Source organism: Thamnophis elegans, chromosome 3 (assembly GCF_009769535.1).
Source record: "Thamnophis elegans isolate rThaEle1 chromosome 3, rThaEle1.pri, whole genome shotgun sequence".
NCBI classification, from domain to species: Eukaryota; Metazoa; Chordata; class Lepidosauria; order Squamata; family Colubridae; genus Thamnophis; species Thamnophis elegans.
Window position 1 is genome coordinate 112,371,209 of NC_045543.1, and position 25,453 is coordinate 112,396,661.

The following is a 25,453-nucleotide window of genomic DNA, read 5'->3' on the forward strand; positions in this document are numbered from 1 at the left end:
TTAGTACTAATTGGGCTGTGCAAGGCTTTGCATTCAAGGTCAAATTTATTTTTCAGTTCTGGGCAAAATACAAAGTACACTAAATTATCTTGAACATGCTACATTACTTAGATCCAGATTATTTGAGAGAACAGAGTTTTTTATATGCACTTCTATGCTCACTGAGAATTGCCATTGTAACAACTGGTGAACAAGTTGTCTCTGTTGCCATCCAAGCTGCTTGGAATGCATGCCCTGCAGAATCTGTGCATTTACTGGTTTTGTCTATTACTACAATTCCTAATCACTCCTGTTGGTTCAAGACCTGAAGGACAAAAGATCTTTATGAGCTTTTTAAAACCTTTCAGAACACATATTTTTGTACAGACTTTCAACTGCTAATTTGAACGGCTGATTATTAATTTCACCTGCTCTTTGTTGTTATTTGTCATTTTATCTTTTCCATTATAAATGGCTGAGACTATTTAACAATTGGCAGGCAGCATAGCAAATTACATTAAGTATAAATAAATAATAAGATGCTTTGGAACAAGTGGAAGTTTGAATGAAGCATCTTCTTGAAACTTGTAATAGAAACTACCTCTTCTCTTGGGACGACACAGCTACCCTCATATATTTTGAGGTGCCTTTTTTGGAATAGAAAAGTGCCACGTAGCCTGAAGCTCAAACAGTGTTAAAAATTCCCAAGGGTATATATTCCAACATTTTAAATGCTCCTTAAAAAAATAATTCTCAACCTGTGGCCCAGGATGATATTGAACACTGTCAGGGGCCACTGATTCGGCCCAAAATTGATTGATTTAGACTATCCATCATGTACTATAATATTAGGCAGTTTACAAATAATAATAAAACAATAAAAAGCATAAAACAACACTCCAACGTGTTAGTAGGAAGAGCCAGGTCTTCAAACCAAGGCTTTCCAGAAGGCTAGGAGGGGAAAGACCTGCCGGATTTCAGAGGAAGAAGCAAGGGCTGCTAGTGATGATTTGTCATTTTTGTCATTTATTAAAATTTATAGGCCGCCCTTTTCCCTGAGGGGACTCAGGGCGGCTTACAATCACGAGGGAGGGGGGTGCAGTATCAAAAAACAAAACAAAATGTGAACAAAGAAAAATAATAAAACACAACTTTCGTTCAGCAATCAACACTCGAGCGGGTGAATTGGGAACCTATCCCCAGGCCTGCTGGGAGAGCCAGATCTTGAGGGCTGCGCGGAAGGTCTGGATGGTGGTGAGGGTACGGATCTCAACGGGGAGATCGTTCCACAGGGTCGGAGCTGCAACAGAAAAGGCTCTCCTCCGTGTAGTCGCCAGTCGGCATTGACTGGCAGATGGGATTCGGAGGAGGCCCAGTCTGTGCGATCTAATTGGTCGAAGGGAGGTAATCGGCAGAAGGCGGTCTCTCAAGTACCCAGATCCACTACCATGGAGTGCTTTAAAGGTGGTCATCAGTACCCTGAAGCGCACCCGGAGACCAACAGGTAGCCAGTGCAGCTCGCGGAGGACGGGTGTAACGTGGGCGAACCACGGTGCGCCCACTATCACTCGCGCGGCTGCATTCTGGACTAACTGTAGTCGCCGGATGCACTTCAAGGGCAACCCCATGTAGAGCCCATTGCAGTATTCCAGCCTAGAGATCACAAGGGCTCGAGTGACTGTTGTGAGAGCCTCCCGGTCTAGGTAGGGCCGCAACTGGCGGACCAGGCGAACCTGGGCAAATGCCCCCCTGGTCACAGCTGACAGCTGGTGGTCAAAAGTCAGCTGTGGGTCCAGGAGGACTCCTAAGTTGCGGACCCTATCTGAGGGGTATAAAATTTGACCCCCCAGCCTAAGTGTTGGTACATTAGCCAAATTATTGGGAGGGAAGCACAACAGCCACTCGGTCTTGTCCGGGTTGAGTACCAGTTTGTTAGCGCTCATCCAGTTCTTAACGGCCTCAAGACCCTGGTTCATCACGTCCACCGCTTCATTGAGTTGGCACGGTATGGTAACGGCATGATATGGTAACATTTAAAGGAAGGGGCATGAGTGCAGCAGCCAACCACCCTATTGGACTTTGTCCAGTTGGCAGATACCCTCAGGAAGAAGCGTTGCATAAACAACCTGCTCCTGTATCATTCAGGGCTTTAAAAGTGATATCAGAATCTTGAATTACACCTTGTGTAAGAAGCTTGTATAGCAACTGTATAACATGGACAAACCATGCGTGCCCCAAAACGGTCTGCATTGCTGCTATCTAGACCAGTTGCAATTTCCACATGGTTGGTTTCAGGGGTGGGTTTCTCGCCCCGTTCCAATCGGTTCGGTTGGAACGGGGCCGGCGGCGTCCTCGTGCACGCGCGCAGTGCACGCATGCGTACTAGCATCTGTGCGATGCTCCAGCTGCTCCTGGAGGATCGCGCAGGTGCTGTATGCGTCCTGCGCATGCGTGGAAGCGCAGAACTCATCAAAACCGGGTAAGGAGCGCGGGCGGGCGGGCGGGCCCTTTGCCGTTCCCGGAAGTTACTTACTTCCGGGTTTGCCGACCAACCGGTTCGCGGGGACCGCCGCGAACCGGTTGAAACCCACCCCTGGTTGGTTTGGTTGGTTTGGTTTATTAGATTTATATGCCGCCCTTCTCCCAAGGGCTCAGGGCAGCGTGCAACATTTAAAAAAAAAACACATATTACAAAAGTTAAAAAAAATAAAATAGAATATCCCAAACAAACCCAATTAGAATTAACAATGACATTTTAAAGAAAATTCAATTAAAATTAACAATAATCAATAATTTATTTTGTTTTGTTCAGGCCAGGCTAGCTTGCTGGAAAAGCCAACTTTTTAGGGCGCATTGGAAGGACCGGAGGTCGGGGATTATACGAAGCTCCGGGGGCAGCTCATTCCAGAGGGAAGGCGCTCCCACAGAGAAGGCTCTCCCCCTGGGGGTCGCTAGCCGACACTGTCTGGCCAACGGCACCCTGAGGAGACCAACCCTGTGGGATCGCACTGGACGGTGGGAGGCTACCGGTGGCAGTAGGTGGTCTCGCAGGTATCCTGGGCCTAAGCCATGGAGAGCTTTAAAGGTCATAATTAGTACCTTGAATTGCACCCAGAAGACAACCAGCAACCAGTGCAGGCTGCCTAAAGGGGTGTAACATGGGAGCACCTAGGTGCCTCCATGATAACCCGCGCAGCCGCATTCTGGACCAGTTGAAGCCTCCGGGTGCTCTTCAAGGGCAGCCCCATATAGACAGCATTACAGTAATCCAGGCGAGAAAAGACGAGGGCATGAGTGACTGTGCACAGAGCATCCCGATCCAGGAAGGGGCGCAACTGATGTACCAGGTGAACCTGGTAAAAGGTCCCCCTGGTCACGGCCGTCAGGTGTTCTTCTAAACTAAGCCGCATATCCAGGAGGACGCCCGGGCCCTCTCTGAGGGGGCTAAAATTTCTCCCCTTATCATCAAAGATGGAACAAGATGCACAAATCGGGATGATGGAAACCACAGCCACTCAGTCTTGGAGGGATTGGTCTTCAAAGGAAACACTCTGTCAAACATGTTACAATGATTCAACCAAAAAATGACTAGGATGTGAGTGACTGTGAGCAAGGCCTCTTGCTAGTAATAGGAACTGTGCACAGGATAACATGTGTGTGAATCTGCCCCCTCTACCCATGGCTGCAATCCTGGCAAGAGTCAGATGATACCTCACTGGATCCAGGAGGATCAACACCCAACACTGATCCTTCCCCATTCAAACCCTTACAACCTCCAGTCACTGAGTCAACACTGGGACACTGTTGCTTGATAAGCTGTACTCAAATATACAATTGGGTATCATCAACATATTGATGATATTGTTTCCATGCCATTGGATGAGCTTTCCCAACAGCCTCATATAGATGTTAAAAAGGAGGGGTGAAAGATCTGAGCCCTACCTAAGTCACTCTACATCATCCGCCACCCCCCAAAACCTACTTGAACCTGACATGAAGGAAGAAAATCACTGTGCATTCAATGGCTGTGTTGAATGTGATGCATTGGCTGGATTTGCTAGTGTCTTTATGGTTATTGTGGGGTGTGTGTGTGTTTTAGTGTAATTTTATTGTATGTGTTACGTTTGTTTTTATTCATTTGTTTTGATTTCAGTGATGTTTTTACTGCTAGGCTCCACCCAGAGTCACTAAGTGATGTTGGATGGCTATACAAGTTGAATAAATAAATAAATGAGCTCCAGAAAGTATTGAGTGATGGCACAAAACCCCTGAAGTTGTTTTCTTTCATTTATATTTAAATTTAGACATGATCTCTCCTCAACCATGTATCAAATATTTCTCTTCTGTCACACTAAACAATCAGAGTTTGGTAACATTATTTAATGTGTCTGTCTAGGAGCCACTTCCAACATTTCTCCAGGCCACTTGATGTGCACCTCTCCTTACAGCGGTGTTTTTCTTGCTGAGTGGGGAACTCTGAGAGTTAAAGTATACGCACTTCTTAACATTGCTAAAGTTGAGAAACACATAGCGCACCTCCCATCTTTTAATTCTGAGATGGGGGGGATGTCTCCCTGAAGATGAAAATTTATTTTCAACAAATTTTTTGTGCGTATGCCGTTCATAGTTGCACATTATGACTCCAGTGATAATTACAAAGAAGTAAAGAAGATATAAACCCCATTTGAAACTTTCCACGACCCAAAAAGGTATATAGCACCAACTTTTCCGAAGTGGCTGTCCCGGAGCGCCTCTTCTTTCTTTGATATCCCGCCTTCACGGAAGCCAGGCAGGAAAATAAATTGCTTCCCCTTGGAAGGGCTGGCTATCTAGATGGCTACCGTAAGAGGAAAACGCTGGACAAGCCTTAGTCTAATTATTTATTCCCCGGGCTGCTGGTGCTTGTGGTTGAAACTGTCAAGACGGCAGCGAAACAATCCATGGAAATAGATCCTGCTTGCGTTAAAGGGACTCTCCCGCCCTGAAGGACTCATCCGACCAACCTACGGGTTGCCCGCGGGCGAGTTTCAGGTGTTTGGATCACACAGAGAGACAAAGGCGCTTCTCTTCGCATCTCAGCCTCTTGGGTGCCTTCGCGCCCCGCCCCCCGAATTGGCCTGCAAGAAAGCGCTCGGCCAATGGAGCCGGAGCGGGGCGAAGGCGCCTCTCCCCTCCCTTTGCTCAGGTATGTAGGTATTGCGCATGCCCTCTCCGGGCTTGGGTGTGGCGCGCGCGCGATAGCCTGCCTGAGCTGCCGAAGGAGGCGATGCGCCTCTTAAAGAAGTGCGAAACCTCAACAGGTGGCTGGAGCTGCGTGAAGGCGAGGTAAGGTTGCCTTTCAGCGGAGCTGGTGGTCAGGGCTGAGCAGCAGTAGAGGCGCTCAGAGGTGAGCGCGTAAAGGGGAGCCCGAGAGGAATTCTTTTCCTAATTGTTTTTGCTCTGGTCTGCGATAAGTGTCCCTGTCTCTGTGGCAGTCGCGTTGACTTTAGGATTTGGAAAAAGTGCGTCGGTCCCACGGCCTCTGAGCCGCATAGTTCTGATCTCTCTGGATCAAACAAGTTCGTTCAGGCTTCTCCTAAAGTTGAGCAATAGCGGCCGGAGGATTTGGGGGAGGGGGGAGCCGAAAGGAACGCAGGAAATGGAGGGTGGGGGTGGTGGAATGTGCCTCGGTTTTCTCTTTTATTTTTCTCCCTAAGTTTCAAGGGATATTTGTTTATCCCTTGATCAGGATCCCTCGGGGATATTTATGCCAAGTGACAATCAACTTTATACTTTTGAAGTTAGAGGCTGTTTCAAACAAGCAAACTGCATTCATGATTTAGATTGATATATGTGTGCTAAGCCTCAGTCTGTCTACTTTTCCTCTGGAAAGAATTTCTGTTAAAGATCCATTTGTCAAGACTTAGGCTGTTTCCAAATACCAGCTAGCTACCTTCCTTAGCAAATATAGCTGCATTTTGCAGGTGGCAGAGATGGTTTTTAAAAGTTGGCAAATAAACATCTCAGTACTTACTGCTCACTATTATTTATTTTCAGTGTAAGGGGGAAAAAACCCAAACAATGAGATATCATAAGTGACAAAAAAATCTTACATGTTCCATAGCATTTTATGGTTGAGAAGATTATGCCACATGAAAACTTCATCAGGAAACATCCAAAATTGTATGCTACCTTAACTTTTGTACTATACCTACTCTACATAAATTTCTTGATAGCAGTTTAAGCATTTGATAAACATAGTGCATACAAACTGATGCCATAGCCAATTTTTAAAGTGCCACTGTTCTCTTCTACTGATACATTGGAAAGCATTTTCTAGTAAAGTTAATGTCTATGTTCCTTTAGTATTAATTTCACTTGTATGTGTGTCCAATTTAAATATATCTTGCAGGTACTTGGATCTTTCTGCTCTTTGCAAATGAAGTCAGTTTGTATTTTACATTGCACTGTGTTTTGCAGTATATGGTTTGAACATGTTTAAGTTTACTCTTAAAGACCCAAAGACAAACCTTCAAGAAATTTGCTAAAAAAATGAAGTCTTTACTATTAGGCTGTGTTAACTATAACAACAGCCCCAGCTTCTTGCAATGTTGCCATTCTGTCCATTAATGTGATTCTTTTAATAATCTTCCTTTAATTTATTCAGATAAATAAACACATTTATGGTATTAATACTTGGGTGCATTAATGTAATATAGCAATTTATATGTTATTATCATCCTAGTTCTGGTTCATAGTTGTAAAACATTCTGCACAGTATTGTTTTTTACTATATTTTATTATTAGAAAAACAACAGGTGCTTTGACAGCAAGAATATTTTTCAGTAGGTTAAATTATTTTTCTATTATTGAGGTACCCTTAGTAAAAAAAAGTGCATGCCTTGTTTGTAGTTTTTTATGATTATTACTTTTCTTGAAAGAGGTGAAAATCCTTTTCATTAACAAAAGGAGCATTATGAATGGAGCTCCTTTGTCATTTCCTGCAACTTCATTATTTATAAAATATGTTCAGAATGTAAAAGTGCAGTTTTTATCTAGACTAAAAAGACTACTTACTATAAAAGCTTTGAGGAAGCGGGATCTGGATGCATATTTCAGTGGAAGTCTACATATGTTTGAAATAAATGCCAGAGAATGCAAAAGAATTAATCTCCAGATTATACCTCATTTAGGGACCATTACAATGTTGATGAAAAAGTAACCTTGCAACCTATCCTGGCATTTATGGTACAACCTTGGCAGGTGCATAAAGCAAAGGAAGTAATCTCATGAGCAGAGTTCAGCTTCACTTAGAGACCACTTCACTTATGAAGTGCTGGAATAATTGGTCTCAATTGTGATCACTGAGTGAGGAGTGCCTGTATTTCTGTAGATTGCATAGTGAATCTAAATGGTTGTCTGAATTACCAGGGTAAATTATACAATTAAAAATAGGTAACTCAAAATAGCTGATTGCAATATAGAGAATGAAAAATTCACTTAATTGAAAATTAGCATTTCACATAGTTATTAGCATTTTGTTTCAATTAAGTTAAAATATTAAATAACTTACTGGAATATTTTTCTTTATAGGTAAAAACATCACAACCCAAATTCCACTATGTCACCCAGACCTTTTGAGAGTCCTCCACCCTATCGCCCAGATGAATTGTAAATATCTATTTCATTTACTATAGATAAGTAAAGTACACTACCGTGTTTCCCCAAAAATAAGACAGGGTCTTTTTTTCTTTTGACCCCCGAAATAAGCACTTGGCCTTATTTTCGGGGAGGTCTTATTATTTTTGAGGTGCAGGAGATGGCAAGCATGGTCACCTCATGGCTTCTGCTGTTTTGCAATATTTTCGGGGAGGGCTTTTTTTCAGGGGAGGGCTTATTTTAGCGCAAGTGCTCAAAAGCGCGATTGGGCTTGTTAATCGGAAGAGGTCTTATTTTTGGGAAAACAGGTATTAAAATATGGATTCTGTCAGTTTTTTCATTGTTGATATAATGTCTTAATTCTTCATAATGACAAAGCTATTAAAATGCATGTACAGTGATTAGTGTATTCTATTATGACTAAAGCTAAGATACACTGTAGCATCTGCTCATTTTGTTAACTTTTATATATTTCCAAAATAGATGAATATTTCACAGCAGGCACACAAATGTTTGGGAGTTTGAATCTCATGAAATACAAATTTGAGTTGAAAGGGAGGTAAAATGTATTTCCCCGATGACAGAAATATCACAATAATTGGCCATAGCTTCATTTAACCAAGATATTTATTTTGATGAAGAAATATTAATTGCTGATCCAAACTGGCAGCTCAGTTTAATGAATATGTTAATAAAATATATTTTCTGTCGCATTTTCTAATTTTCTTCCGTATGTCTAAAAAGTACCATTTATGGAAATGACTTCCATCTCACCACAGCTTAATGAGTATTGCACATAATTCCCTACTTCATTAAATCTTTTGGTGAGACATTAGCAGCTGAACACTACTTAATGATAAACATTTTTTGGAAGCAGCAAGGAATCTTATGGACTTTCTACATGCATATTGTATTTGATCATGGCAGATTATACATGTGAATATGTAGCATATATAAATATGTTTTGCAGCAATATAAAGAAGTAAACTTGATGTTTAATGGTATTTGCTTTGATAAAATAGTGCCTAATAGTTTCTTTAATCTTTGTAGCGTACCTTCACACTATTTACCAAGCAACAATACATTTGGTGGTGAATTCCATTCTCAGCCTATGCACTCTCAACCAGCATATTCTTATTATCCGGAAGATGAAGTGCAACGTTTCTACAAATGGTCCTCCCCACCAGGAATAATCAAGATCATGTCAATTCTCATACTAGTCATGTCTATTGGGGTCTTTGCTTGTATTGCTTCTACTCTGGCTTGGGATATGGACATGTATGGAACTGGTTTAGGGTATTCTGGCTATGGAGGTTTTGGAACCGGCTATGGTGGATACCTTGGCGGCAGTAGTTTTGGAAATTATGGTGGCTATAATAGTGGATATGGCGTTGGAGGAAATTACATTGATCCACGAGGAGCAAAAGGCTTTATGCTTGCAATGGCAGCTTTTTGCTTTATTGCTGGATTGATAGTTTTTGTGATTGGTGTTACAAAGACTAAAATGGCCAGGACAAGGAAATATTATCTCTTTGTGATAATAGCAAGCTCTATATTGCTCTTCTTGATGTTCATTGCTACAATCGTATATACACTAGCAGTCAACCCCACTGCACAGTCTTCTGGATCAGCGATGTACAATCAGATTTATATGTTGTGCAGCCAGTTTTACACACCCGCAACTACTGGGCTCTACGTGAATCAATACTTATATCACTACTGTGTGGTGGAACCTCAGGAGGTATGTAAATAAATTAGTATCATCCCCAATGCAAAATATTAGTTGTATTTGAAGTAAAAATAGAATTAAAACTTAGTTTTATGCAGAAATGATTTCACTCGTCTGTCCAGGACACAGAACGTTAGCCACCCATTTTTGCAGCAGTATGGTTTTTTTTAAATTCTTACTATAGGGAAACAACAAAAAAATGGAAATGTCTTGGTTCTGATTCCTTATAAACAGATTCTCACACAATGCTCACCAGAGGTTTGATGTTTTTTGGGGGGAGGGATATTAGTGCTCTGTAAACTTGTTTGTTTTCTTGACCCAAACTAGATAGCATCATCAATGTCTCAACATTGTTGATGTTTTGGGCTACAACACCCATAATACCTGCCATTATCTATGGGATTATTGAAATTATAGTACAGTTCATTAGGAGAATACCACCTCCATAGCTACCCAGTTTAGCTAAGAATTAAACTACAAAATGAGGTGGAAACTAAAACTTGGTTTATTCTATCATGTAAGTGCAGGATTCCAATAACGGTTTGACTGCATTTGTAAACCATTATATGCTTGTATCTTTACATTATCAGTCCCCCAATTAAAATTCTACATATATAAAACCTTTTGTTATATGTATTGTCTGCAGTTGTTTCTATTTGATTACACTAACTTATGCTATTGCCAAGGGAAATTCTGTAAATAGATAAGAATTTTAGATATATCTAATGCATTTGTAAGGGACGCGGTGGCTCAGTGGCTAAGATGTTGAGCTTGTCAATCAGAAAGGTCGACGGTTGGAATCCCTAGCACTGCGTAATGGAGTGATCTCCTCTTACTTGTCCCAGCTTCTGCCAACCTAGCAGTTCGAAAGCACATAAAAATGCAGGTAAAAAAATAGGAACCACCTTTGGTGGGAAGGTAACAGTGTTCCGTGCGCGTTCGGCATTTAGTCATGCCAGCTACGTGATCATGGAGACGTCTTTTGACAGCGTTGGCTCTTCAGCTTTGAAATGGAGATTAGCACCGTCCCCTAGAGTCAGGAACAACTAGCAAATATGTGCAAGGGGAACCTTTACCATTAATGCATTTATGCAAGCTTAATTCTTTGTAAGCAAACCAATATGAGTGGGGAATCTGGAATTTTCTGATCATTAAATGGCTTTTTATAATTTTATTTAAAAAAATAAACTTTATTAATATTTTGATTATTATATTAAAATGTATGTATTTGCCTGGAAAAATATTATGTAGATTAAACATGGAGAAGATTAGATTCTTTTTTTCCAAAAAGCAGTGTTCCACCAGACTTTCAATAAAATAAATATGAGGAACATATTTATTTAGTGCATAAATATTATTGTTAAAATAATTCATGCTGTGGACATTCATGTAAATAATAATACTTATTTCTATGTTTAAGAAGCTCTCCACCAATTTGTTTAGTTTTCCATATAAATCAAAATTTAGTGGCAATTTAGTTTCCAATATAGTGGAAACAGCAGGTTGAATATATTTTTGAATCTTGCATTTTTCAGTTACCATATAAATGATTCCATTTATTTGTAATTTGAAAAAGACAGACATTCTATTTAAGATTATTTGTGGTTGTAAAAGCAGTAGTCTAAACATACAAATCTGCTTTTTCCCCAGGCTATTGCCATTGTGTTAGGCTTCCTGATTGCTGCAGCTTTGGCTATAATAATATTTTTCGCAGTAAAGACCCGAAGTAAAATTGGTTATTATGGCAAAATGAGTATACTCTGGGATAACGCAAAAGTTTATGATGAAACTCCTAATGTAGAAGAATGGGTAAGTTAACTATTTAATGTTTATTTGGGACAGTTGCAGCATTTGTGTTTGTTTTATAAATATGTGCCATGCTGAAGTGTGCTTTGCAGTAATGTGCAAGTGTTGATGCCACTTAAAATCAGGCAGAAATATTTTTATCCCTACTGGAATTACTTTATAGCCAATTGTAAATCAATTTCAGTGTTTCTTAACCTCAACAACTGTAAGAAGTGTGAACTTCAAGTGCCAGATGGCTGGGGAATTCTGGGATTTGGTCCAGACTGATCTACGTGATAGTTTTATAATTGTTGAATTGTTGGAGGAGGTTTATAGAGAAATAAATGAGTGTGAAAGGAAGAGAATGAGTAAATATGTAAAGAGCTGCAAAGATTGCTGCAGAAAAATGTAGTTCTCTTTAGGATTTGCCTCAGGATCAGGTGTCGCTTTGTGGGAGCATATATGCTGGCTGCCTCCATACTAATTTTAGTCCTTTTGTTAATGGCTAAGTCAAGGCTCTCTCCTTTCTTTCTCTGCCAATTATACCTTAATGCATCTCTGTTTTTCTCCGCTGGAAGGCAGTTGAGAATGTATCTACATCAATGGGTTTCTATGAGAGAAATATGAATTGTATATGAATGAATGAATTTTTATTACAGCCTCTGGCCAATCAGAATAATATATGCAAATAAGCAATTGCTTTTATAAGTAGAAGTTATGTTATTTTATAGGTAATTCATTTTAATAAGTAGCTGTTTAATTTATATTGCATTTTGGCCTTGCCTCTATTGAGAGGAGGAATGTAGGTTTGGGCAGATGTCAACCTATTTATACGTCCATCTAGCCTCATGAAAATGTTTCAGCATATCTGGTCAAATTGTATGTTTCAATGGATTCCTGAGTAAAAAGAAGTTGATACAATTCCACATGACACGAAGTTAAACAGTCCATTTTTTATTATTTATGTACAGTTTACCCAAATAAAATAATTAATATGAGAGAACACTTTATCCACTTCATTATTTTATTAAAAAGATAACAGTTATAGAGAATGCTGCTTATTTGGTTGTTTCATATAGGAAGCCACATTTTCAGTTTAAAACATACTGAATTGGTGGGGGAGGGTTTTCAATAATCCACCTGTGAAGTTCTTAAAGGGAAAAAAAATTCAAGGGGCACAAAGAGCTAGGAATGCCTCTCACACTAACCTGTGGTAGCACAGAAGGTGTTGACCACAGGTTAGAGGGTGAGGAGCATTCCTGGCACTTTGTGCTACAACAAATAAAATGATGAAGTTAGCCTTGAACAACTCAAGTATACCAGCCAAATGGACTATAGGAATTGAAGCAACATTGGCAGGAAAATGTGCCTGGATGTTGTGTTCATGATACCCTGGGCAGTCGGATGCATTAACAGAGTTGGAAGGTACCTTGTAGGTCATCTAGTCCAACCCGCAGTCTAAGCAGGAGACCCTACGTCAGGGGTGTCAAATTCAAGGGCCAGGGGCTGGATCTGGCCCATGGGGTACTTAGTTCTGGCCCATGGGGCCACCCTGGAAACAGCAAAGGGCTGGCCTACGGTGCTTCTGACAGTGAAAATGAGCTCCCAAACTCCGTTTTCAGCTTCCACTGGCAGTGAAAACAGAGCTCAGGGGGGCCGAATGTGTCCCTCCCAAGCAACATTTTCACTGGCAGAGGGTTACAGAGGCTGTTGCAGCCGAAAACTGAGCTCGGGAACCTGTTTTTGCTGGAAGAGCGTTTGAACCACCACATGCACCCCCGACAAGAGTGACGTCGAGCTGGCCATGCCCACCCTGGCCCCTCCACCCCAACCTCCCCCAAGGTCAAATACAACCCTGATGCGGCCCTCAATGAAATAGAGTTTGGCATCCCTGCCCTCCACTATTTCTGACAGATGGCAGTGCAGTTTCTTCTTGAAAGCTTCCAGTGATGAAGCTCCCACAACTTCTGAAGGCAAGCTGTTCCATTGGTTATTGCTCTCACTGTCACAAAATTGCTCCTTATTTCCAGGTCGAATCTCTCCTTGATCAATTTCCATCCATTATTCCTTGTCTGGCAAAATAGTAGCATAAATGTATATAAATTGCCTGTTTGTGTTTGTACTATTCACTGCATCCTGGCACCTTATGATTTAACTGTGACATTGCTTTTGCATTGACCTTTATCAAGAAGCTTATTGTAAAGAGACTGATTACTTCATCGGAGCTTTAAATGAGACAAAGTGAATGTTTCGGTGAGACAGTTTCAGGGCGTGTACTTTATTAGCTAATGAACTTGTTTACTCATATTTCACCTGATAGAGGAGAGAGTAAAACTGAACAGCAAATCAAATCCTAGTGAATACCTTGTAGCTGTGGTTTTTGTGTTTATCACAGAGCAGTAATTTGTATTTGTGCGTAAGTGTAGACTCTTGAATAGTTCCTCCCCTCATATTATGATTTTGGTCTTGGTAGTAGTTTTCTTTCAATCCTGTTGACATTTTTGTTCTTGTTTTGCGTTTTGCTTTGCAAAATAAATAGGGAAGAAAACCACATTCCGGTGATTAACTTTTACTTAAGGTTTATGTGTTTGTCATGGACCAACAATCTTTTGTGGAAGTCATAGCAAAGGCTTTGTAAATAAATATTTTGGAGAAAATCTGTCTGCACAGGAAGCTTGGTGGAAGGTGGGAGGAGCACTATGGCTTCTTTGCACTTGTGTTGTCATTTTTTTCCTCTGTTTCTCAGAGGACTTTGAAACGTACATAACAACTTACTCAGAATTACTCAGTATACAGAGCCATTTATAGGACATTAATCCATTTCGCTTATATTATAATTGCTAGCCAAAATTGCCTGAGGATTAAGCAGAAAACCACAAGATTGATGTTGTCTTCTTTGTGTCCACTAAATGGCCTTGGTTACAGAGACTAAATACAGTTATTGTAACTGATCAAAACATTAAATGGCTTCAGAAGTGCTGAGTGTGTTGAGCTGTAAAACCTGGGAAGGTGAGCTGTCACAGGATTTGCAGTAGAAAGGGTCAAACCCTATAAAGTGCTTTATGTGCATCTGCACAAAAGTCATTTCCCACAGTTTGGAGCTGATTTATGTCCTTACATCTTTTGAGCCCCAAAGCAATTGAGGCAGAGCCATGATTGTTAGGTCAATCTGAGTCTGTGAAGCTGCTGGAGGTTGCTTCTGAAATGTCCCAAATCATTCTGGGCCCCTTAGGCAGGCAGGGTTTTTTGGACATTGTAATTTCTCTATAGCATTTTCAAAGCAGAATAGAGTATCATTAAAAAAAAAAAGAACACTCTCTCATTGAGAGTTGTCAAGCACTGTTATTTGCCTTAGTTCAAATAAGAATGAGTAGTTTTTATTTGGAAAGGGAAAATGTTTCTTTGAGGATAAGAGCAAACAATATATTCTTCTATTTTTTTTCCTTGCATCCAGTAATGGTAATGCCTTAGTTTATCTAATGCATTCCCTTGGTGCTGAAAAATACCATATGAAAGTGAGACTGTTATCTTTGCTCGGATTTAGTGAGTCCACAGAGATATAATATTGTATCTATATTTTATGAAGAAGGTACATCCCCCATCCCCAAAACAAATCTATATGACCGAATGTTATTTCTTATATATTGTTCTGTCTGCAGCTAATGCCAGAATTAGTGAATCACTATAATGCTAAATTATACAGGGCCAGGTGATGTGGAATGTAAGGCGTGTCCAACTTGTGGCCCAACTTGTAGCCCCAACTTGGGTCGCATGCAATTCTGGACAGCTAGTAATGTGGCCCCATAAGATCGTAATGTATATGAATGGTGTTATTTATATACATTAACTATATTAGATATTTTATGCATGGCCCAAGACAATTTTTTTTTATTCAGTGTGGCCCAGGCAAATCATAAGGCTGGACACCCCTGAAATAAAAGGATGAGATTAAACCAGGGAAATCTCGATTGAAATTCAGTCTCAAGCATGCGCCTGTGCATACAGATCAATGTATCTTACAAGGATGTCATTGTTGAACTACCATATCCACCATCTTTAAGTTCCAGGGGGGGAGGGGTAAGATTTAAATGTAAAAATAGTAGTCTAGCAATATTTATTCTAATACTACGTATTGACTTAAGTAGTCAATAAGTAGACTACACTAGTAGTCTAGCATTATAAGAAAAAGTCTTTTATTAAACTGAGATATTTTCCTTACTGTACTAAATTAATGCACCGCAATTAATTAATGCTTTGTGGTTTGTGACCATCTATAGTTGGTGGTTGTATATTTAACAGAAAAATGTCATTCACTGTGTGACAGGATATGTTATTAGAAGCTCTGAGTGGGTGTCCATACAATGATTCCCAGATTGCTAAACCATTGCTTAGTTTATACTATATATGAATGGGCCTTATGTTATTTGGGAACAATAAGAAACATCCACAATTCTTGATTCAGTGTTCCATAAACACCTTCCAAACAATTTAGCTAGAATTCTTTCATGTTATGACAGATAAACTCAACATAAGTTCTACCAAGAATAGTTATATGATACTGTGTTCACATTCAGATTTTATATTTTTAAAGTCTATATAAGTTTATATTTTTAAAGTTAAAAGGTAATCTACCACATTCTTTCTTTACATGTCTATTCTTCCTTTGCTCTTTTAAAAATATTATATACCATTTGTATGAGTACTAATAAAAATGACTTTTTCATAATTTAGAGTTTGGGCTATTTGCTTATAGTAGCAGTACTCCCACCATAAAGATCAACAACAAAAACACTTCTGTATTCTTTTTTTAATTCAGTATAGACTGCTGGGAACATGGGAAAGACTTATTGCTAGAGAATTCTTTACAATAAAGTAGTTTCCCCCAGCACTGTATAGTTAAGGGTTTTTTTTTGGGGGGGGGATAATTTTATTTTCACAGAGCAAAAAAGATAAAACTACCATATTTTTGGAGTATAAGATGCAACAGAGTATAAGACGCACCAAGGTTTTAAAGAGGCAATTTTTTTAAAAAAAGTTTTTTGACTCTGCAAACCTCCCAAAAATGGCCCCTTTTTTGCAAACACAGGCCCGCTTCCCCCCCCAAAGGGCCTGAATAGCCCTTAGGAGACTTGTAGAGTGCTCGGGGGGGGGGGGAACGAGCAAAAATGATTCTTTTTTTTTGCAAAAATGGGACCATTTTTTATTTAAAAGGGGCATGGATATCCATTAGGAGGCTTATAGCATGCTCCTGGAGGCTGGTGGGGGGAAACTGAGCAAAAAACGGCCTGTTTTTTGTTCATTTCTGCCCTCCCCAGCCTCCAGGAGCTCTCTGAAAGCCTCCTAAAGGCTATGCACGGCCATTGTGGTGAAGGGGACGGGGTTTCGGGAGGCAAAAAACTCTGTATTCAGTGTATAAGATGTAGAAACAGATTTTCAAACTCTTTTTTGAGGGGAAAAAGGTGCGTCTTATTATACTCTGAAAAATACGGTATGTAGCGTGACTTTTTGTCCTCTCACCAGTTGAATGTACTTACCTTGTTAATATATTGTTTAACTATAGTTTATTGAAACATTGTGAGCTGCCTCACATATAATGTAATCAATAAAGTACAATTTACAGATCACATAGTTCATTTTATATATCACACTTAACCCAGAAGCAAACCAAATTTGGAATGCTTTAGCATAATACAGGACCTCACCAGACCTGGCTGCTTCTATTGCTGTGCTCTGGAAATCTGAAATGCTATCCTGTGTATGTGAAACTTGTAGGCTATTAGCAATTCCTTCTCACTTTAAATTTGCCTCAATTCTTTTTGAGATGGCAATGTCACGAAACAAATCAGAGAAGAATGTCAAGCTCTTAAAAATACCTTCCCCTTTTTCTTTGAAAAAAATATTTCTACAAAGCTTCTTTAAAAGCTTGAAAAACCAGTTACACTATCTTTTTTGTTTTCCCTTTCTGTTAGAGGAAATCCTAAAGTGAACTTAGACTGATACCAGTTTGAAAGTTAAGTCTATGTAACACTGAATATTAGCTGCAGCTTGGAAATATGCTTTTGTGGTATGTGATTATGCTTATAACATATACTAGCTTATAAAATATAGTAGGCTAAAGCCATATTCTTAGTGGTCTCTTAGGACCATGTACATATTAAGCAGGTACTGAATAATCTTAACCTAACTACTGTTGTCAGCAAGAAATATTTTGCCATGTTTATAATGTGAGAACGGAGTTAACCTCTGTTAGCAAATCTAACTCAGTATACAGTGGTGCTTAAAAGTTTTTGAACTCTTTTGAATTTTTAATATTTTTGCACAAGGATGACCTAAAATGTGATCTATTCTCCACACAAGTACTAAAATTAGTTAAAGAGATCCCAATTAAACAAACTTGTCAACATCATTATATTTATTCACTGATTTTAGAGGGAAATGGTCCAAAGCCACATAATTGTGTTTGGCAAAGCTCAGTACTGGTTTGCCCAACCTTCCCTCCCCTGGGTCAGCAATAACTGCAACTAAATGTTTCTGACAACTTGACCAGCCTTGCACATCAGCTTGAAGGCATTTTAGCCTTTACAGAACAAGTCCAACTCAGGGATGTTGATAGGCTTCCTGAAGAACTCAGGTCATTCCACAACATTTTTATAGGTTTACTTGTACTTGTACTTGACGCCTCTTCACCCATCGTGGGTATAGGCGACTTCCATGGAAATTTGACGCCTATACGGCGATCCTTGGAAGCTGTTTCGGCTGGATATACCCAAGGGGACGCCAGTCCCAAGGGTCGACAGAGCCCGATTGGTGGGAACGGGGGGCACCACGTGAAGGCCGGGTTGTCGTTTGATAGTTGAGAGGCTTTGCAATAAGCGTTGCAATGTATATTTTGCGCATCAACTATCCTTGCCCGCCCTTTATAGGTTTAAGGTCAGGACGTTGCCTTGGCCATTCCAAAACATTAACTTTTTTCTGCTTGAACCATTTTTTTGGCCATACAACTTGTGTGTTTTGGATTGTATGACACATTTTCTCTTGAGCTTCAGTTCATGGATATATACCCTGACATTCTTCTATAGAATTTGCAGGTACAATGTTTTAACTCATTTGCTTAATTGGGTTCTCTTTATCTAGTTTTAAGACGAGTGAGGGGAATACATCGTTCTTAGGCCATATTTATGCAAAAATATTAAGCATTCAAAAGGATTCACAAAATTTTAAGCATCGCTTTACCTTGAAGGAATATATGGATTGCTGTCTTTAGATAACAGATACTGTCTTCTTAGCATGCAGTTATAGCACATTATTTATCTGACCATATGTATTTCTGTGGTGTCTTGCAGTTAGCATTGTTAATCATTCTTGTTAACAAATTCTAATATTTTAGGCTGAACCTTCCTGAATATATAAATGTGTCATTCTCATGTTTGCCTGGAAATTCTTTTCAAGTATGACTTACTGAACTGTCAATCTATCCAGTCCCCATAAATACTGGAATTGAATCTGTTAAATGGATCCTTAAGTGAAAGGGAAATGTCATTAAGTTCTGTTTTGAACAATGAGTTAAAACAGGTGCAGAATTAGTCTTCTCTGTTTAATGCATTTCAACAGAGTACATTTCCTGCTGACACTCTTTTTGTTGAAAAATGTGGCAGCTCTTAAAACCTTTTTTTTCTCTTCAACTGGCTAATTGGTATATGTGTTAAGCTTTTAAACAAATAAGGCAAACACTACCTGTGATCCTGGAAAATGTATGCTACCTTAAAAAACCAGGCAACCATATTTTATCCAAGTACTTGTGTAATTTGCTTCTTGTTCAGAGCTTTGTATGAACTCAGAGCTTGGGCAACTAATGCACTGTGTAAATTAATCATGTGTAAGTACCTCATACTGATACACAATAGTTCCTATGATTGTGCAAAGGTAGGAAATCTGTTCTCTAGACATTAATGAATCATAGTGACGAGCCACTGTAAACAGTATGACCAATGGTGAGGACCGAGGGAATTTTACTTCAGCAATATTTGAGTGTGTCACTGAATCCCAATCTTTCGGTAATAATCCTTGCATGCAGCTGCTTACACTAAGAACAGAAGTTTTACTAGAAAGTTTTCTTTCTATCAGGTAAAAAAGGAGCAAAACCAGACATTTAGTCTCATTCTTTACCACATAACAGCATGTGAAGCAACAACATCTCAATTAAACCAGTGTAAACAATTATCATGGTAGGGTAAGAAAGCAGCAATCCAACAAAAGCTCAGTCCTCCAGGACACATATGCTAATTAAAAGCATTGTTTGATGTCACTTTAAAGCTATAGCAGCCTCAGAAAAAGTGATTTACAATCACTTGTTTTTTATTTGCACTTACAACTATTGTATCACCCTCATAGTCACATGATCACAATTTGGGCATTTCATAGCCAGCTTGTATGTACGATCAGTTCAGTGTCTAGTCAAATGATCATGATTTATGATCTTTTTGACCAATTTCTGGCAAAAAAATGCCCTTTGAGGAAGCTGGATTCACTTAATGACTGGCAAAAGAATTGTTGTAAAATTAAGTCTGACTCAACAATTTACAGCAGAAATTGTGGTCATAATTGTGATCAAAAGTCAAGAATTACTACATGCTTTTTTCTAACTGAAGCCCATATGAAAATTCCTAAGATGATATCAGTAAGTGCTGCTTCTCCTAGAATAGGGTCTCTAACCCCTGGGCTGTGGCCGGCTACTGGGCTGTGTCCTGTTCAGATCTGGGCTGTACAAGTGGAAGGCAAGTGCCTGCAGCTTCACTTGCACGAGTGGCAAGTACTTGCGATCATGCGTGCCTGCCACTCATGCACAACTACTGCCCCCCCCTTTGCTGGGCCACCAGTCGGAAAGTTTGGGGACTGTTCTCCTAGAACAGAGATGTCAAACTTTATTTCATTCAGGATTGTGTTTGACTTCAGGGGGCCAGGGTGGGAATGGCCAGGGAGAACATCACTCCTGTCAGTGGTGCCTGTGGGGCCCCGAATGCTCTGCCATCGAAAACAAGCTCCCGAGCTCCATTTTCACTGGCAGAGGGTTGCAGGAGGCCATGGCAGCTGAAAACTGAGCTTGGGGGCCTGTTTTTGCTGGTGGGCCAGTCCTTCACCATTTCCAGGCAACCCTGCGGGTCGGATCCGCCCCCAGGGTCTTGAGTTTGACACCCCTGTCCTAGAAGAAATTGTCGTGATGAAGGGAAAACCCATCCAATCCAGTTTGTCACATCATTTCATCAGGTGAAAAGTAGAAGTAGACAAGGAGATTATAGAGATGGCAGTCCAGTGTTCTCCTGTGGCTAGTATTCAGAGCAGTGCTACTTCTGATTCTAGAAATAGTATATATAGTCATTATGACTGAAGCCATTGTTAATCTTATTCTCCACGAATGTTGAAACTCCATTGGTGGCCAATCCAATCTAGAGTCATAAAACTGGCTATATTAAACAAACAAACATTCTTTTTTTGTTTATTTCTTCTGCTAAATTGCAGTGATTCCTGTTTATTCCTGTTGTGAAAACTTAATGAAAAATTACATTTGGAGCACAGTGGCCTATTACTGGAACCCCATATGTTTGTTAATGGTGTGCTTCTATTGCAGAAGCTAATACCATCTCTGCATTCCAATAAGTTATTTTTGTTTGTTTGTTTCCTGATAGTGTTATGTAATATTTAAACGTACGAAATCTAACCAATTAAAACCTGAAGTACTAGATTAATAGTATTCCTTTCAATGTTAAACATTTATCTCACGTGTGTTCTTCCAGGTTAAGAATGTAAGTCCAACAGCCGTTTCCCCAGGGGCTGGCTATCCAGATCGAGTTGCCAGTTCTATGGGATACTCTGTTTCTGATGCTCCTGCACATCAGATTCCCAAGGACAATTACACAGCTAGTCCGTGAGTAATCATACACATTTTTCTGCTTGCTTGCTTGAATGAATGCAGTGTATTTGAAGGACAGGGCAAAAACATGGGTGCAAGCTATATGAGAATTTTCTCCTTCCTAGAGCAATTTTATAGGCCATGAATCCTCATTATATTGCTGTTGGTGAAACTTTTAAAATCAGTGTTTTTTCATTCTAGCTTTCAGTCCTTTCAGAGATTTTTTTTCTGCTACTAATTGATTTACAATTTATCAAATTTACTTTTGCTCTTTTTTCTAATTTTGTAAATCATCCTATTCTTCCTTTATAAGAGCAGCATATACAGGTAGTCTTCAAGTTACAATAGTTCATTTACTGACCGTTCGAAATTACAGTGGCACTGAAAAAAGTGACTAATGACTGTTTTTCACATTTATAACCGTTGCAGCATCCCCATGGTCATGTGATCAAAATTCAGACGCTTGGCAACTGTCTCGGATATATGACATTGTCCCAGGGTCATATGATCACCTTTTTTGACCTTTTGAAAGCCAGATTCACGCATCAACCTTGTTACTAACTTAACAACTGTAGTGATCCACTTAACAACAGTGGTAGCATGGGTGGATTGCTGCCGGCATTACTGCCGGTTCGGCACACAGATTTTTTGCTCCACATGTGTGCGCATTTGCACCTAAAAGGGTCTGTGCATGTGCAAAATGTTAGAAAGGGGGGAAAATTAAATTTCTGCAATGAAGATTGTTGTGCGCATGCGCAGAACCGAAAATCAAGATGGCGCCGCCACCAATAGAACCGGTTCGGGGGTGTGGCAGGCCGAGTTGCTACCTACTCAGCCGAACTGGTAGGAACTCACCTCTGAGCGGTAGGTCATAAAATGGGGCAAAACTCACTTAATACTTGTCTCATTTAATGACAGAAATTTTGGGCCCCGTGTGGTAGTAAATTAAGGACTACCTGTATTCCACTAAATATTAATATGCTTGCACATGATCAACCCAAATACTTTAACAATCTTAATAACTGGTGCTAATAAATATACTTTATTTTTTGGAGTACAAGATACTCCAGAGTATAAGACGCACCTTAGTTTTGGGGGAGGAAAACAAGAAAAAAAAATCTGCCTCTACCTACCAGCATCCATCGGTATTCATCTGGCTAGTCTCCTTACAACCAATAGAGAACAGCCAGGTCAGCTTCAGCACATTATTGCGACTGATTCAGCATGAGCAGCTAATACCCCCAATCCAGGCTGCAGGGATTGCCACAGACCATCACCACCTCTGTACCCCGTGTTTTGGCCTCTGTGCCTTGCATTTTCAGCCTCCAAACGCTCTGCTTCAGACCCGTTCAAGGCTGCAGAGATCGACAGAGCACATTGCTACCAATCGCCACCTCCACACATCGCCTTTTGGGCCTCCACACGCCCCGTTTGTGGTCTTTGCGCATTTTCGGTGGTTCCAGGCAATGGGGAGCGGCTGCGGCGATGTGCTCTGGCAATCCCCACAGCCTTGAATGGGAAGTGGAGCATTTGGAGGCTGAGAACACGAGGCACAGAGGCCAAAAATGTGAGGCATAGAGGCGCCGATGTTCTGTGATAATCCCTGCAGCTTGGAACAGGTCTAAAATGCAATGCACAGAGGCCAAAAATGGCCAAAGGGTGGGGGTAGGTGGATGGAGCTACATTTGGTGTATAAGATACACCAAATTTTCACCCTCTTTTAGGGGGGGAAAGTGCGACTTTTACTCTGAAAAATACTGTAAATGCGAGGTATTAATTGGCCCTAATTAATTCTAGAATGAGAGGCTTCCGAGGTTTGCCAGACTGTAATTAGACTGGAAAGTCTAAAACCAACCCAACAAGGCAAACAATTTTGTAATGTTTTCTAAGGAGAAAACATGGGCCTCTCCACATTCACCAGGAATCAAGCTTGCCCTGAAGACTCATCTTCTTTTTTTGGTTAAATCAAACACTTGTGCTTGATTTATTAACTAGTATTTAAAATTAAGTCCATAAATTGAGTTATACAGTACATGGTACTCTACAAGCATATTCAATACACTGAAAAGTTATAGGTTATGCAGACCTAATCATCAAGATTTTTTAAAAGTTCTAAAGAGGAGATGGGGATACTGCTGTCTGTTCAAATGTAGTTTTGTATTAATGAAATGATTGTCTTATATGTATGTTCCAGTTCTAATCTTTATTTGTATAAGATAGCCATTGTTTGGATAAGAATAGTCAATTTGCCTTTTGATAACGTAGTATATAAATACATAATTACAGCAAACCCTGTGCTCTGTGAGTCTGCCAGGGCTAGGTAAGAAAGTAGAGCTGAGACAGACAGCCTTGCGATCTGGGATCACATAACCTCTTTTGGAAGTCTTGGGTGCAGCAGCTGGAACTTCCCAGAGTTTGTCACACAGTGGTAAATGATTAAATTTCATGTTTCCCCCCTGGCTTTAATTTTTGCTTAAGTTGCTTTTTGGAACCCCAGTCTTTCCATAAGTTATGCCGTCATGATATTGTCTTTGTTTCTTGTAGTATTTTCTACTACAACACCGTCTTTGTGTTGCAGTTTAGATGGAATAATATGATTAAAGGAAGCTATGATGAAAGTTACAATAACAAGAAGGCATGAAGCCAATATTTCTGGGCAATTAATCTACTTTGGCTTCCTGATTGGCAGTAATATTAAGTTTTCCTTCATTTGTCTATACTTAATGGAAAGATTATCTGTGAATTGAGAATGTCGTCTTGATTTGTTGTTTGCAACTATATGCCTGCCAGATTTGACTTGCTCTTTAATCCTTAACAAGATGTTCTATCTTACAGTATTTTTTTTTCCTGTCCAGTTATATCTTCCTATCTCATCCCATCATTTCCACCCAATTTTGTCTCCTCCCTTTGCACTGCTTTCCTTCCAAATACAGCAACTTTTTCTTCTCCCCGCTCCACCCTGTTTTTACCTCCTTTATACTGCTTCTGCTGGAAAGAAGAGAGAAGGATGTCAGAGAGTGTGTGCTTGTGTATTTCTGCAGAGGAGGCTGATTTGTATGTGAGAGAGGCAGAGGTTCTTGGGTGCAGAGGCCAATTAGTTTTCTAAATGAGATCATTTGAATCACCAGTAGTTAATACAAGTTAACCCTTGAGTTAACAGCCTTGTTTAGTGGACTTTGGATACTATGAATAAAATCTGTAACTTTCTTTCAAATATGTAGAATCCTATTTGCCATTTTATGCATGCATTAAAACCTATTTCTTACTGTATGCATATATAACTGCTTGAAATATTCCTGCTTAAAATGAATAAAATATGCATGTGTAAAATCGTATTCCCATGCATAAAACATTCACATTTAAAGTATCATTTGGATTTAATGGTCATTCTTATCTTGGATATTATTTTCCCATGTTACTATCGTGTTTTCCCGAAAATATGACATGTCCTGAAAATAAGGCCATGCCACATTTTTTTGGGTGGACAAAAATGTAACCCCCTGGACAACCACCCCCCTTTGGCCAGGTAGAGTGCCACTCACTGACCTAGCGGTATCCTGAAGACATCAAGCCGTGGGAACGAGATGGGGGGCAAAGGCTCGCATTGCTTGATGCCTTTGGGATACCGCTAGGTCGGTGAGTGGCACTGTGCCCAACTGGAGAGGGGAGTTGCTGGGCAGCTGCTCTCTTGTGAGCAGGCTCCCGAGGAGCCAGGCACAGTCTCAGGATTGAACGGCTGTGTTGCGCTGTCACAGCAGCACTACACAGCAGTCATGAAGTGACCACGCTCATGAGCAGCCGCCCGGCAACCCTCTTTTCCAGCCGGGCACAGTACCATTCACTGACCTAGGGGTATCGCCAAGCCGCATGAGCTCCTTCGAAATGCCCCTAGGTCTGTGAATGCCACTCTGCATGGCTGGAGATGGGGTTTGTGTTTCCCACTGCATGACTCCAAGGCTCATGATGCCCTTGCCTAACTCTCCCTGCGGAGCCAGGGTGTCTCTGCTGCCGCCGCCGCATGGCTTTTTCTGCAGCTTTCAAAGCACGGAGGTAAGAAGCCGAGTCTTCTGGCAGTTGCCACTCTGGGAGTACGCTCTATGGTTGTGGGTTGACTGCCGGCAGAGCGAACTCCCAGAGCAGCCGCCCAGCAACCCCAAAACAATAAGCCTTCCCCTGATAATAAGGCCCAAGCCATATTTTGTGTGTCAAAAGAAAATAAGACCCCGTCTTATTTTTGGGGAAACACGGTATGTTAAATCCAGGATTTAGTTGTAATTCAATTTATGCTCCTCCACCACCACTAGCTCTTCTTTTTGGGGGGATAGGCTTTTGATAAGTGTGTGCATGTGTTCATGCATGCAATATATAAATGCATGCATGTATATATGTTTAAACACACACACACACACATGCAT

At 40.3% G+C, this 25,453-nt stretch overlaps 1 protein-coding gene across 1 annotated transcript in view; it reads left to right on the forward strand.

Moving 5' to 3' along the window:
• Positions 1-5,220: 5,220 nt before the first annotated feature.
• The window catches only part of OCLN (occludin), a 34,183-nt gene continuing 13,950 nt past the window's right edge, over positions 5,221-25,453 (forward strand). The window contains exons 1-5 of the mRNA XM_032212535.1: positions 5,221-5,304; positions 7,552-7,629; positions 8,668-9,358; positions 10,997-11,155; positions 20,923-21,053. Coding sequence (XP_032068426.1) covers positions 7,580-7,629; positions 8,668-9,358; positions 10,997-11,155; positions 20,923-21,053 — 1,031 coding nt within the window. The 5' untranslated portion in view covers positions 5,221-5,304; positions 7,552-7,579. The remainder of the gene's footprint in view (positions 5,305-7,551; positions 7,630-8,667; positions 9,359-10,996; positions 11,156-20,922; positions 21,054-25,453) is intronic.